Source organism: Haliotis cracherodii, unplaced genomic scaffold, assembly GCF_022045235.1.
Source record: "Haliotis cracherodii isolate W230 unplaced genomic scaffold, xgHalCrac1.p SCAF_18, whole genome shotgun sequence".
NCBI lineage: Eukaryota > Metazoa > Mollusca > Gastropoda > Lepetellida > Haliotidae > Haliotis > Haliotis cracherodii.
In genome coordinates this window covers 14,371,897-14,387,021 of record NW_027266273.1, presented here as the reverse complement: position 1 = coordinate 14,387,021, position 15,125 = coordinate 14,371,897, and the positions used below count along the sequence as shown (strand labels likewise).

The 15,125-nt window shown below is 41.9% G+C and overlaps 1 protein-coding gene across 2 annotated transcripts in view; it reads left to right on the top strand.

Moving 5' to 3' along the window:
• Positions 1 to 13,592, top strand: part of LOC139465799 (importin subunit beta-1-like) — a 28,845-nt gene extending 15,253 nt beyond the window's left edge. For both annotated transcript variants that reach the window (XM_071247718.1, XM_071247717.1), the window contains exons 13-24: positions 806 to 936; positions 1,363 to 1,438; positions 1,917 to 1,988; positions 2,334 to 2,405; positions 2,641 to 2,788; positions 3,563 to 3,645; positions 4,797 to 4,904; positions 9,448 to 9,591; positions 10,293 to 10,398; positions 11,149 to 11,263; positions 11,505 to 11,663; positions 12,267 to 13,592. In XM_071247718.1, the coding sequence (XP_071103819.1) occupies positions 806 to 936; positions 1,363 to 1,438; positions 1,917 to 1,988; positions 2,334 to 2,405; positions 2,641 to 2,788; positions 3,563 to 3,645; positions 4,797 to 4,904; positions 9,448 to 9,591; positions 10,293 to 10,398; positions 11,149 to 11,263; positions 11,505 to 11,663; positions 12,267 to 12,270 (1,218 nt within the window). In that variant the 3' untranslated portion in view covers positions 12,271 to 13,592. The remainder of the gene's footprint in view (positions 1 to 805; positions 937 to 1,362; positions 1,439 to 1,916; positions 1,989 to 2,333; positions 2,406 to 2,640; positions 2,789 to 3,562; positions 3,646 to 4,796; positions 4,905 to 9,447; positions 9,592 to 10,292; positions 10,399 to 11,148; positions 11,264 to 11,504; positions 11,664 to 12,266) is intronic.
• Positions 13,593 to 15,125: the final 1,533 nt, after the last annotated feature.

Sequence of the window (15,125 nt, the reverse complement as noted above, 5' to 3'; positions counted from 1 at the left end):
GCAATGGTAAGGTGTCTATTATGGTGTCCCACTTGTCTAGAATGTTGTTCCAATCATCCATAGGATGACAATTCACTGTGAATTCTTCAGTCGTACTAGCATCAAGGATTGGTGTTCCAATCCCACATTTAACTTTATTGTTCCTGGTTTGTCATACCTACCTGTACTCAGGCAACCCAAGTGGTTAACACCTAGGACCTATTCCTTCCTTCCACATTCATCTGAAATACTGCTCAAAGAGGATTTACCCTTCAACTCACCAAGTCAGTAACGTAGGAACACCTTGATGTATATTGTGACTTTACTATTTGTAATGACAGTGTCACTTTAACATTGTGATTGAGTTGTAGTCCTGTCTAGTGATAGATTTTATGACTTGACTGACAATCCTAGACGTTATTAAGTTCCTCCTGATCTTTGAAGTCAGAACTGAAGTAGTTCAGCACATTATATGTCCAGAAGAAACAGCGGGCACGGGTGGCCCAGTTGTCTAAGGCGCTGAGATTCGCTGTGCAGAGTTGTGTCCCTTTGGCACACCAGAAACCTATGATTGTGGGTTCGAATCCCGGTTCGCCCTGATTATGTTTCTAGGTTTGTCAGCATCATACCTGTGCTGGTGGGTTTCATCGAAGTGGTAAACGTCTGAGACCTGCGTCACTGCATGCTTTCTTCCCACATTAAGCATTATAACTGTTAAAAGCGCCGTTAAACCCAACTCAATCACTCACTCCAGAAGAAGCATGACAAGAGCAGATAATAGCTGGTCAATGTTTTTGTTATGTTGACTGACTGCTTTCTTCTACAGGCTTTCTCCAGTCTTGCCGAAGCTGCTTTTGAGAATGCGGAAACAGCTGATGAGAACGCTGAACCAGAAACATACTGTCTCTCTGCATCTTTTGAACAAATTGTACAACAGTTACTACAGACAACAGACAGGTACTTTCCTGATACCTTCAGTTTGCCAATCATTTGTCTAAGACGTGGGAAGTGATTTTTTGTTTACGTAGGCACAGAATGCTCAGGTGTTCTCTAAGGTGATAAGTGGCCAAGCAAATCATTGTGTGGACTTGTCCCTTGAGCATTCCAGAAACCTATGATTGTGGGTTAGAATCCTTGTCAACCCTGATTTTTGTCTAATTTTGTCTGCAACCTACTCATGCTTGCAAATTTCACCCAAATGGTAAGCTTCAGCAACAGCATCACTTCAGACGTTCCTCCCACATGAAGCTGACAATCTGTGATATAACATCTATTTACCAGGACAGTTACTGTTAGATAGCAGCCTATATTGATATGCATTGGGGAACGTATTCAAATTTGTCAGTGCATCGTTTTATGAGACTTGCTTTGCTCTTTTTCTAGGCCGGACGGCAACCAGCACAATCTAAGAAATGCAGCTTATGAAGCTCTGATGGAATTAGTTAAGAATAGTCCCAAGGTAAGTGCGTAGTGGCAGTGGTTCGCAAACACCAGGAATAGACCTTTACCAGGATAAAGCTTCGATACTGACGACATATCAGAGTAGTGGGGTAGCCTAGTGGTTAAGGTGTTCGCTTGTCATGCCAAAGACCTGGGTTCAATTCTCTGCATGGGTACAATATGTGAAGCCCTTTTCTTATGTCCCCCAGCGGTGATATTGCTGGAATATTTCTCAAAGCGGCGTTAAACCATACTCACTCACTCTCTGACAACAAACAAGCACACCTTATGAATAACATGAAGTTCTACTTATTAGATAGTTGGACTAGTTTCAATTTGCATCTCTGCAATTAGCCGTATACTTTTGTTGTAACAGCGTACAGCGTCTAGCCTTGCGTGTGTTTCTCTCTGGTTCATTGATTGAACTTTTGTGAAATGATTATTGGGAAGTTTAGTCAACTGCAAATCTGTTACTGATGGATGTTTATTTTGTCCAGGACTGCTATTTGACGGTTCAGAAGACCACCATGATTATACTAGAAAGACTGGAGAGAGTCCTCTCTATGGAGGTGAGTTCAAGATAATCAAATTTTTGTCATGACTAATGAGTGATTTATATTCATTTTTGTATTATTCAATGCCATATTATTAATTTGAATTAGTCAAATATTGTGACAAAACATAATGGGGGGGGGGACCTTGACACATAATATTCATTATCAATCAATGACATTGGAAAGACTTGTCACTTGACAGAATTTTGAACAGTTGTCCACTGTTTTAATTGCAATGGTTTTCATTGATACCAAATACCCCTTAGTATCAAGGGTCTGACACTGAGGACCCTATGATTGTGATCTGACTAGCAGGTAGTGACTGTGAATTGACTGAATGTTTGTGTCAATGTTTTCCAGGGTTCTGTACAGTCGTCATCCGACCGTGTTCAGTTCAATGACCTCCAGTCTCTCCTATGTGCCACTCTGCAGGTGAGTTTTTCTTGTTTGATGTAGGTATATATAAACATAGTACAACAATTTACTGAGTGATGGAGTTGATAATGAATGTTATTCATGATCTAGTCAGCTGCACTACATTATGTGTACATTGTTTCAGAGAGTCATGAATGACACAATTTCAGGCATTCTTTGTTTGAGGTTACCACAAGCAGATTAAAATCCAACTATTACACACACTCACCATAGACACAACTCTTGCTTGCAGAGTGTTCTTAGAAAGGTTACTCAAGATGATGCACCGAAGATCTCGGATCAGATCATGACAGCGTTGCTGCAGATGTTCCAGATGACGGCAGGGAAAGCAGGCGGTGTACAGGAGGATGCTCTGTACGCCGTCTCCACACTCATGGAAGGTATGTGTCAGACATCTTGTTGGGAAGGGAAAGCCGGCGTTGTACAGGAGGATGCTCTGTACGCCGTCTCCACACTCATGGAAGGTATGTGTCAGACATCTTGTAGGGCAGGGAAGTCTGGAGTCCTCGAAGATGCTCTCCACTCTCTCCTCTCTGTGATGTTACCGCCTCCGTGGTCTAGTGGTAGAGCGTCCACCTGGAGAGTGGAAGGTCCGGGGTTTGATCCCCAGCCGTGTCATACCAAAAGATGGTATTTGTTGTTACCCTGTCTGGCGCTGGGCATTAAGGGGATGAAACAAGGACTGTTCGACTCGGAGTCAGTATTCTGTGTCTGAGTGGGTATCCATGTTAAACTGCGGCATGGTATCTCAGTGCACACTCGCACGCTATATAAGTGCAATAAACTTGGACGCGACGTTAAACCCAAGTTCACCTCACCTCTCTTAGTGATGTGATGTTGGTTGTCTGGGTGTTTTCACAGTTTGCACTTAGAACTCCTTGATTTATATACTTGGTGCAGAATAAACCAGTTCATTACAGTTTGTGTTTTTATTCTATCAGAAGGTAATATAGTAGTAGTTGTATTAAGATTGTTTTTTTCTGTTGTCAAAGAAATGGAGAGAGAAAATCATTTGAAAATTAAAAGTTTGACATGTGACTACAAAAGATGCTGTACCCATGTTTATGAAAAGAAATCAAGGTGTTGTAGGCAGTTCAGTTTAGACCTTTGCCAGATGTTTGCAAGGCTGATTATTATTCCACTCTTTGTTCCAGTTCTTGGTGATGGTTTCGAGAAGTACATGGAGGCATTCAAGCCGTACCTGACCATAGGACTCAAAAACTATCAGGAGTACCAGGTGGGTGGGACAGTCAGAATGTAGTGTTAACAGCTGTCAGTTACATGACAGCCTTGTGGAGTTGCCTCCCTTTGGTCAGTGATCAGTGGATTGAATGCCAAGTTTTTACCCTGATTATTTCTTGGTTGGTCAGCACCATACCCATGCAGAGTTGCATCTTTTTGTCGTGATTATTGGTTTTCAAATCTTAAATTTAACCTTATGATTCTTGTGATGTGGGTTTCATTGAATTAGTAAACAAACATCTCTGTAACAAAGACCTGTTTCACTTAGGGTTTTGCTCCCACATGAAGTTGACTTGCCATATTGTAAATACACAATGCCATCAGTGGCTGAGAGGGTTAGATTGCTGACTTTGTGCTGGCGATTAGGTGCCTCACTCTGGCAGTGTGGGTTCGAATTCCGGATGGGACTCTACTAAAAAAAAGTACGAGAATCTGTACTTTACTCAGAAAGTGTTATCCCGAATATAACCTTTGTTAAATTTGCCATATTATAACTGAAATACCAAAGAGATGTCAAACTGAACCCTTTCGTGACTGGCTGAATATCATGTGAAATTGCTGATGTTACATTAGGCAATATTCACCCTTCAGTCATGACCACCTGGTCATGTAAGGAGCCTGGCATCTGCCTCAAGGTTAAGATGGATTAAGGAGCCAAAAAGGTTCATTTATTAATAATAATTATGTATCAGTAAGACCTTCATCATTAAATAAATGTTATAAGTATCAAGCTTCCATCTTTGAATTCTGAAGGATGTTTGCACATAAATATAGGACTCGTGAAGATTCCGGGGTAGAATAGGTCTTCAGCAACCCATGCTTGCTGTAGAAGGTGACTATGCTTGTCTTAAAAGGCGACTAACAGGATCGGGTGGTCAGACTCGCTGACATGGTTGATGCATGTCATCGATCCCAATTGCGTGGGTCGATGCTCATGATGTCAATCACTGGATTGTTTGGTCCAGACTCGATTATTTACAGACCGCCGTCATATAGCTGGAATATTGCTGAGTGCGGCGTTAAACAACGAACCAACCAACCAACATAATTATAGATTAAAGTATGTATTAAGATCATGTCAGATTCAAGTCAACTCTTTCTTTGACATTTTTAGCCATTCTGAATTCTATTTGCTCATGCTGGCAGGTGTGTGTGGCGGCAGTGGGTCTGGTGGGCGACCTGTGTCGGGCCCTGGGGAACAAGGTGTTTCCGTACTGCAACGACCTGATGCTGCTGCTCATGGAGAACCTCCGAGTGAGTACTCTCTTCCCATGAGTCGGAATCTGTACACACACCCCAAACCTGCTGGGTCAGACACGCCCAAGTCAAACATGTTTGCGTTAGTATCGCCATCATGAACACATCTGGTCTGAAAGTTCCTGCTAACTGAATCTTATAACATCAATAGCTGGTCTTATTTTGCCACAAGATTTGTGTCTGATTCTTAGCTCTCCTTGTTTGACTTCTTTCTTCTGTCAGTGGAGTCTCTGCCTTAAGTTAACATTCTTGTAACATCTTCAGAATGTATTTCTAACCTTATCCAGTTCTACAGTTTTTGCCGTCGTGACATCTGCACACCACAATTATCTGTGATGATTTCCTATGCCTTCCTTGAAGTGATATGCAATGATCCTTTTATTAGTCTTTCTGAGATGATTGTGGTGTGCTTCACTCCGTGGTAAATGATTTATCTAATTATTTATTGAATAATTGTTTAATTTGCACTGTTAAGCCATTTCAAATATTAGGACCAGTTAGCATATATGTTAACTGAAACAAATTCAATTTCCTATTAAGGGGTAGTATCTGTAGGAATAGATCAAGTGTCTGCCAGGTTATACATAGATCTCCTGATTGATGGGTCAGTGGTTATTTGGGCTGTACACAGGGTCTACTCATGTTTCTTTTTGTGAAATTTTTACTAACCATGCTAATTGTGTCGCACATTTTTATCTTGTTATTCAAGAAATATGTCTGCCTTTGGGACTGGTTAGAATAGGTCCCCTGCACGATGAGTGCTTGTCATTAGAAGGGACGGGGCAGCTTGCTGGTTAGTGAACCTGTTATTGTGGCACATTGCTCACACTTTGTCTCATTTGAATATCCCAAACGTGCTTGATTACCGGTGACTGTGATGTATCTATTAATGCTCATTACAAACAATGTCGGGTAGCCTAGCGGTTAAAACGTTTGCTTATCATGCTGAAGACCCGGGTTCGATTCCCGTCATGGGTACAATGTGTGAAGCCCATTTCAGGTGTTCCCCCGCCCTCTATTGCTGGAATATTGCCAAAAGCGGCGAAAACTATACTCACTCCCTCAATACAAGCAAGTATCGTAAATCCTAAATTTAATGTTGGAACTGATAGAACTGATCTATAGTGGAATGAAGTCATGGTGAATCAGGTACAGAATATACTTCAAGTGCCCCTAAGTTGTCAAAAAGCCGAGTGTCCCTGTCTTCTTGGGGATTCCTTGGCACAACTGATCCCCAGTCGCCCAGTGGTTTCCATTGTGTGACCACGCTGATTGGTGTTGGATTGAATCAGAAATCACTACTGTCATCTGTGATGAATTCCATTGCCTTTCTTGGAGTGATAAATAATGATCCTATTATTAGTCTTTCTGAGATGACTTTGGTGTAATGATTTTGATTGAAGTAAATTTTAAGACAATCTCATTAAAATTGGATCTTAGTTCTCAAAACCGCAAAACAAACAAGTGAGAACACCCCATTATGGGTCATGTCAGACCGGCCTTGCGTGAACTTTGACTGGAATGACTGACAATAGGTCGACATTACCCAATCAGAAGGCTGCTTTCTCGTGCTTTACGACACTAATTTCAAATTGGCGCCTACACTTCAAAACATATTGACAAATTCTCGATTAAACATTTGAAACCTGAACAAAAGAACATTCTGGAATGGCTAATAGATGGTCTAGATTGTGTGGATTCAGTCGTTAAGCCCGTAACTATCGTTCGGAATACCCCATGTGTAAGTTTTCGAGGTTGCATGATTAGAAATCACATTCCAACTGTCACTTTCATGATCTGGTAAGCGACGCTCTGATTGGTCGGATGAAAGGTTATTGTGATGTGACCCCTAATGGGATGTCTTTAGATCTTTGTTTAGCGGTAGCGAGAACTAAGATCTTATTTAAATGAGATTGATATTAAGTCTTAACAAATAAACTTGCCCTGTGCTGTGAAGATTGATTTCTTAATTTGAGAACACTGGAAATTCCGTGTTGGAATAGGTCACCCACAAACCATTCTGATCGTATGAGGCCCCTAATTGGTGGCTTGGTTCATTATGTGTCACCCTACCCGGTCAGTGTGGATTGTTCTTCACTATATTGATCACTTAATTATTTCCAGGCCATCATCATATAGCTGGAAGATTGCTGACCGTGATGCAAAACAACTAACTGGTAGTCCTTTGCAGGTCTATGATCTGTGTGTCTTGTTGTGGTGAGGATCTTCTAAGTCAAGAAGCCTCCCTTTTCTTTCTTGCTGTAGGGGCAGTCAGGTATCCTAGTGAGTAAAGCGTTCGCTCGTCACGCTGAAGACCCGGGTCTGATTCCTGATATGTATACAATGTGTGAAGCCCATTTCTGGTGTCCCCCGTCGCGAATTTGCTGAAATATTGCTAAAAGCGGCGTAAAACCTCTCACTCACTCACTCACTCACTCACTCTTTCATGCTGTAACATCTCAGACCAACACAGTCATCTATGATGAATTCCATTGCCTTTCTTGGAGTGATAAACAATGATCCTATTACTATGTTTCTGAGATGACTGTGGTGTCATAATTAAAACAATTTCATAACATTTATAGAAATAAGAAATATATATAACTTTGCATGAGTGAAAAGAGGTTTCCAAGTTTATACTACAGGAAGGCCGGCCATATAAGAATTGGATTGTTACATTGACTTCCTTTGATCCAGGTTTTGTCCCTATTAAAGCCTACCATTGTTTAGCCTCGTAAGACTACCCCATATGTCCCGGGATAGAATAGATCCCCGTCACTCAAGTGCTTGTCATAAGAGGACACTAAATTGGATCTATTGTGTTGGCTCAGTGAAGTGGTGATTGAGTGTCATTGTTCCTCAACAGTGTGGAATGTTGTCATGGTTACATAAATCACTGAGTTGTCTGGACCAGACTTGATTATTGCAAGCCCCTGTTGTACAGTTCATATCGTGCTAACCGTCAGGTAAAATGACTCACCAGTAGGACATTGTAAGTCGCAATGAAGTACCTGTGTTTTCCTGACTACCATCTGTGTAGGTGATTTTGGTGAGGATTCTCTACATCGCGAAGCCTTCATCTTCCCCCATTGATTAAATCTCAGACCAATACAGTCATCTGTGATGAATTCCATTGCCTTTCTTGGAGTGATAGATAATGATCCTATTATTAGTCTTTCTGAGATGACTGTGGGGTCTTTCCTTTAACATGTTTAAGGTAACAATTTGACAACATTGATAGAAACGTGAGATGTATGTAGTTTGCCATGAATAACAATGAGGTTTCAAGTTGAAATAATGACACCCAATGACTTTTTACAAGCTATGTTATGTCAATGGATCGGGTTAGTATGTCACGTGCCAATCTAACATATCAACTTACACCACTCTCGTACTATTGGTATATTCAATACCATTTTGGGGGCATGGGTGGCCAAGTTGTCAAGGTGCCACTATTCACTGTCTTTCTCTTTTACACCAGAAACCTATGATCATGGATTCAAATCCCGGTTCGCCCTGTTTCTAGGTTTGTCAGCACCGCTTGTGGGTTTCACATGGTAAACATCTAAAACCTGCCAGGGGGCATGAGTTGCCCAGTCGTCAAGACGCTGCAATTTGCTGTGCAGTTGAGTCCCTTGGGCACGCCAGAAACCTATGATTGTGGGTTCGAATCCCAGTTCGCCCAATTATGTTTCTAGGTTTGTCAGCACCATACCTGTGGGTTTCACGAAAATGGTTAACTTCTAAGACCTGCATCTCTTTCCACATCAAGCTGACACGCCATGATATAACTGGAACCCTGTTCAAAGCGGCGTTAAACCCAAGTCAATCACTCTAAAACCTGCATCAGCTCTGGTTTTCCTCCCTCTAACGCTCGATGCACAAACTAGTCTGGCTCTTGCTCCTGCTGTGTCAGCCTGACACTCTGTAGGGATTCTGGGTGACAGTAGGTCCCCAGCAACCTATGTATGAGGTGACCAGATGGATTGGGTGCTCGGTGATTTGGTTGATGGCGTGGATCGTTGCTCACAATATCAATCATTGGATTGTCTGGTCCAGATTCGATTATTACAGGCACCCGCCACAGCTGGAATATTGCTGATTGCGATGTTAAACAACAAACAAAACAAAAATCTACCCCAGTTTGGATGATGGGGTTTATTTATGTATGTCAGTGTTGTATGGTTCCACACGTGTACCATTGGTAAAGCCCCTACTTCTGTCCCCTGCTGTTAGCAGGAATATGGCCCAGAGGTGTGTAAAACCTCTCTCGTTCCACCACAATAATCTGTGATGAATTCCATTGCCTTTCTTGGAGTGATACGCAATGATCCTATTATTAGTCTTTCTGAGATGATTGTGGTGTGAACAGGATTTATTATCATAACATTGTAAGATCTGTTAGTGTTATGTAGATATGTATCAGAAAATATGAAGAATATTTAGGGTATGTGACAGGTTCTAAATGAAGCATTAAGACACCACAAACAGTGATTCTTGTTCCAACTATTGTTGTAATCTGGGTTTTTTCTTGTTTCAGAACGAAAGTGTACACCGATCCGTCAAACCACAGATCTTGTCAGTGTTTGGTGATATAGCTCTTGCCATTGGCCCACAGTTCCGAAACTACCTGGAGTTTGTGCTTGGTACCCTGCAGCAGGCATCACAAGCTCAAGTAGATAAGGTAACTCCTCCCTTTCATCAACAGTCAGCAATTATAACAACCTGAGATCAGTTACATGTGAATTATGACTTCGGTAACCATTATAAGAACGAGTAGCAATACTCTGCTTGTAGGAATCATTTGTGACTGGCCTCTCATACACAGTTCACTCTATTGGGGACAGACCTGTGAAGATCCGGGGTAGAATAGGTCTTCAGCAACCCATGCTTGCCATAAAAGGTGACAATGCTTGTCGTAAGAGGCGACTTACAGGATCGGGTGGTCAGGTTCGCTAACTTTGTTGATGCATGTCATTGTATCTCAGTTGCGTAGATTGATGCTCATGATATCAATCCCTGGATTGCCTGGTCCAGATTCGAATATTTACAGAGCGCCGTCATATAGCTGGAATATTGCTGAGTGCGGCTTTAAACAATTGGGGACATGGGTGACTCCACAATTTGCTGTGCAGAGTTCCTTCCCAATGACTGTGGGTTCAAATCCTGGTTCGCCCTGATTGTTTTTTGGTTTTTCAGTTTCATACTCGTGCTCTTAAGTTTCACCAAAGTGATGCTGAACTTCAGACCTGCATCACTTAGGGGGGGGGGGGGGGGGTGACTATTCACCTTGTCAAATGAATCTGTAAGAATAGTTGTGATTGATTAGGTAACAAACCATTCCCTGAGTGAATCTATTTGAAAGTTTTCAATACTTGTTTGTAGACCGACTACGACATGATTGACTATCTGAATGAACTGCGAGAGGGCTGTCTGGAGGCCTATACTGGCATCGTGCAGGGATTGAAAGGCGATGGAGAACAAATCAGTAGTAAGTCCTACCAAGAGATACAGCTGCAGGAGACCCCTGATTGCGTCTTTAAACTGTGGCTTGATAAACACAGGGTTCATTCTAGGAATTTTCTGACATGGACCCTTTATGTAAAAATTTCAAATATTCCAGAGGTATGTCCATAAAGGATACTGTTAAAATGGCCCATTGTATTTGAAAATGTGAGCCTTCTTATTATTTCAAGTTTAGGGGCTGAAAAGCACAAGGCCCCACCCTATAATTATCCCTCTTCACAAGTCAGGTCTCTGTGTAGGCAAATGTTATCCTGTCATCAAAGCGTCAATTGTCTTGTCGCCTTGGCGTTAACGGATTGTCGCCTTGGCGTTATCGGATAGTCTTGTTGTCTCAGTGTAGGTGTATGGCATATTGTTTTGTCATATAGGTGTTGACATATTGTCTTGTCATGTAGGTGTTGACATATTGTCTTGTCATGTAGGTGTTGACATATTGTCTTGTAGGTGTTGACATATTGTCTTGTCATGTAGGTGTTGACATATTGTCTTGTCATGTAGGTGTTGACATATTGTCTTGTCATGTAGGTGTTGACATATTGTCTTGTCATACAGGTGTTGACATGTTATCTTGTCATACAGGTGTTGACATATTGTCTTGTCATACAGGTGTTGACATATTGTCTTGTCATACAGGTGTTGACATATTGTCTTGTCATATAGGTGTTGACATATTGTCTTGTCATATAGGTGTTGACATATTGTCTTATTACTACAGCTGAGGTGAACATTCTACAGCCTCATGTTGCACACATGATCTCCTTCATCGAGCATATAGCGGTAGACGAGGACAAGACGGACAGTAATATAGCTGCCTGCTGTGGACTTATAGGGTAAGTCTGACAGACATTAGTTAACTACGAGTTACGCCCAACTTCTGGATCAATTGGCCCTTCAGCGTTACTGAGCAGATGGGCACAGAATATATGTAGATTTTTCTTTCTATCCCGGCTCCTTTTCTCCATTATTTACACATTTTCGATACCATTTATCCAAGATATTGCTTCAGCATGGTTTTGGCCTATCTGCATATCTGTGTGGCAAAGAGTAATCCCACTGTGTTTGTGTTGGCAGTGATTTGAGTACAGCGTTCGGCAACAGCATGCTCCCGATGGTGGAGAAGGAGAGCATCCAGAACCTCCTCACGCTGGGGAGGAGGTCCAAACTAACAAAGGCCAAAACCCTGGCTACATGGGCAACTAAAGAAATTAGAAAAATGAAGAATGCTTCATCGTAAGTTGCTCTTTCTAAGGTGAAATGAGGGCAAAAGTGCCCCAGAAGTCCAAAGAGCAAGCTGTGATCCCACCATGAAGGTCTGGGGTAGAATAGGTCTTCAGCAACCCATGCTTGCTGTAAAACGCCACTAACGGGATCGGATGGTCAGACTTGATGCATGTCATTGTATCCCAATTAAGTAGATTGATGGTCATGATGTCAATCACTGGATTGTCTGGTCCAGACTTGATTATTCACAGACCGCCGTCATATAGCTGGAATATTGATGAGTGCGGCGTTAAACAAACAAAATCAAGCTGTGATGCAATGATCATTGGTTCATATTCCCGAGTCCCTGAGTCCAATTTCAAACCTATGCATTTGGTTTCAAGAAAGGGATAAATATTAAGTTTTATTTAAACTTCGCTTTCACATTTAGCTGACTCCGTAATATAGTGGAAATAGTTACCTCAACAGCCGGTGACATAAGCCCCTAGTCCAAGCCTTTCTTTCTGTGCAGTACTGTAGTGTAAAGCAATATTCATTCACCAGTGTAACATTTGTATCTGTAACATGTTTTTTTTTTTAATCAGGTGACGTATTTTTTTGTTCTCCTTCCAGATGAAATTGATGCGAGTGGGCAGCTGTCTTGGTCTGCCTTTGACTACTACCATGTTGACCGCGACGGTCTCCTATGCCTATGGCTGAATGATGAACGATTGCGCGAGTGAATGCTTCATCTCAGCAAAGAGAGATTGTCACGTGCGAAAGGAGAGTGTTCGCAGTTCAGATCTGATCGAGGGGTTGTCATAGTGACAGTTGTCCAGGTGACCACCCCTCCTCAATCACTGAAATTCACCAAAACCTGTGAGGGAAGGAGTGTGCCTGCAACATCAGTTGATAACAGCGGTCCTCAGCTGGACCCCAAACAATGGCCGCTCGTGGCTTCAGCTCAAGAAGAAGTGATTAACAGTGCTATATAAGCATCACATGTGCTATTTGTTGGAACAACATTGTTTTAAATGCCCTTTGAACAGTATTTTGTTTTGAAGGAAGTGCTCAATTTGACAGGGTGCCCGAGTGCTTTGTGGAACGACTGTAGGTGCTTCCTGTTGAATGATGTTGCTTCCTTCCAGCTCTGCCTGAAGAGTTTCAGTGGAGTGCTAGTGGCACGTGTCAAGTACCTTAATCGGGCTGGCATCCCTTGCCTTTCAAACCCATCAGTACAACAACAGGTTCTTATACATGGCGCAGCAGCATTCAAAGTGCTTTCCTCCCAATACGACTCAACTCTAGTCGTATGTGAGTCGTAATAGCTTTGTTCAAATGTTGGGCAACTGTTCATTCAGTAGAGGGATTCCGAATGTCATATAAGGAAAATCATCAATATATAGTCCCATAAAAGTATTTTTTTCAAGTATGTGGTTTGTAATCTGTATAAAACTCTGTTTGAGAATTCCAATAATGAAGACTAATAGTTTGACAAATTCTTTGCCACATAGTTTAAAAGAATGATTTTATGTCAGTTGTAAGAATAAAATCCTAATGTTGCATGAGAATCGGAAAGGTTGAAGATGGATTATTCCAGTCGATTTGAAGACTTATATTGGCCAGCTTGTTGCTTGTGCTTCGTATTGGATTAACCATGATCAGATCTCAAATAGAATGTTGACTGCAGAATGAAAGTCAATCAAATTCCATACTTGTTCTAAACACACGACTGAATTAATTTTCAACAGAACAAGCCCTTCTCATTCCTAGGATATTTTTATGATAGAATATTTATTTGTCTTTCGTGGAAGTGAGAAATTCTGTGATGCCGGCCCTACTCAAACTATCCACTGTGATACAAGTTTTGCCAATTTGTAAAGATAACATTGTATTTGTACTACCCACTGTGAGGTCGTCAATTGCTGGGATGACATAAAGACTGAGATGTATGAACTCCACATGGCTCTTGTTGTCTTTGTGCTAAGGATGATATTGTCTCGTGTAGGCTCTGTGGTTTAGTTTGTTTGTCACCGCACTCAGTGGTCTGTAAGTAAACGAGTCTTGACCAGACAATCCAATGATTGACATTGTGGGTCTATGCAGTTGGGGTTCAATGACATACATTGCCTAAGTTGGCAAACCTGACCACAATCCCGTTTGTCCACGTTTGTCTCCTCTTGCTGCCTCTTGCCACGAACATGTTTGCTGGGGTTGGCCGAGTGGTTAAAGTGTTTGCTCTTCTGGAGAAACAAAAGATTTTCACATTTATAGCTTGGTTTTGACTGGCTTATCGTATTAGAGTATCAAATTCCAACGGATTTCAACATTTACTCAGCCAAAAATATACTTAAAACAGTGAGCGAGTATTGTTTTACTGTTTGAAATAGTAAAACATGGTTGGGTCGAAGTTGAAGTGACCAAAGTAAATAATTTGAGTTTAACGTTCGACACAACCAAAAATGAGTGATTACTCGGGGACCATGCTTTTACTTCGAGACAACCGTAAGTTCGACAACGGTGATTGACTATTACACATTGAGACAACAGATAGGCATCACACCTTGTACGGGTATTTAAAACATAAGGTGTGATCCACACCTTTGATGTACACACTCATGCCAACGATGCTGGAGTTCCTTGATCCCACTGGTGTATAGAATACTTCTCTTGGTGGTGTATAAAGACCTCCACAGCAGAAAATGACATTTGCATAATGCTTGTAAGAGAGTGCCTGAGAGCGGATTGTCGGTAGTTTAATCCCTGTCGCATCAGTCCTGAAGAGGTAAAGATTGTACTCGTTACCCTGCATGGCGGTTGGCTTGGGGTCAGTATATTGTGAGTATGGTATTCAAGCCACATAGTATCTCAATGACGCTGCAGACAGTGCATGCACGTTAATCGCTATATTAGTGCAATTGTTCTGAACCTCGCCTCCTTCCATTTTGGGGGCGGTCGGGAAGCCTAGTGGTTAAAGTTTTCGCTCGTCACGCCGAAGACCCCGGTTCGATTCCCGACATGGGTACAATGTGTGAAATCCATTTCTGGCAAATTCTCACTAAAGATGATGAACCAGCATCTTTTCTGATCAAGAGCCTTGAAACCCAGCTTGCTGAAACTTTGTCGTGTCCAATTCGCTCCTCAAAATGTTTTCAACTCTCATTATAGATGACCCGTGAAGATCCGGGGTAGAACAGGTCTTCAGCAACTCATGTTTGCCGTAAAAGGCGACTATGCTTGTACGAGGTGACTAACGGAATCGGGTTGTCTGACTCGCTGACGTGGTTGATGCATGTCATCGTATCCTTATTGCGTGGATTGATGCTCATGATGTCGTTCACTGGATTATCTGGTCCAGACTCGATTATTTACAGACCGCCGTCTTATAGCTGGAATATTGCTGAGTGCGGCGTTAAACAACAAACACACAAACAAGAAGATCCCTAATGTATTGGCTATGTGACGTAGTGGTTCGTCGATCATCCATGAACA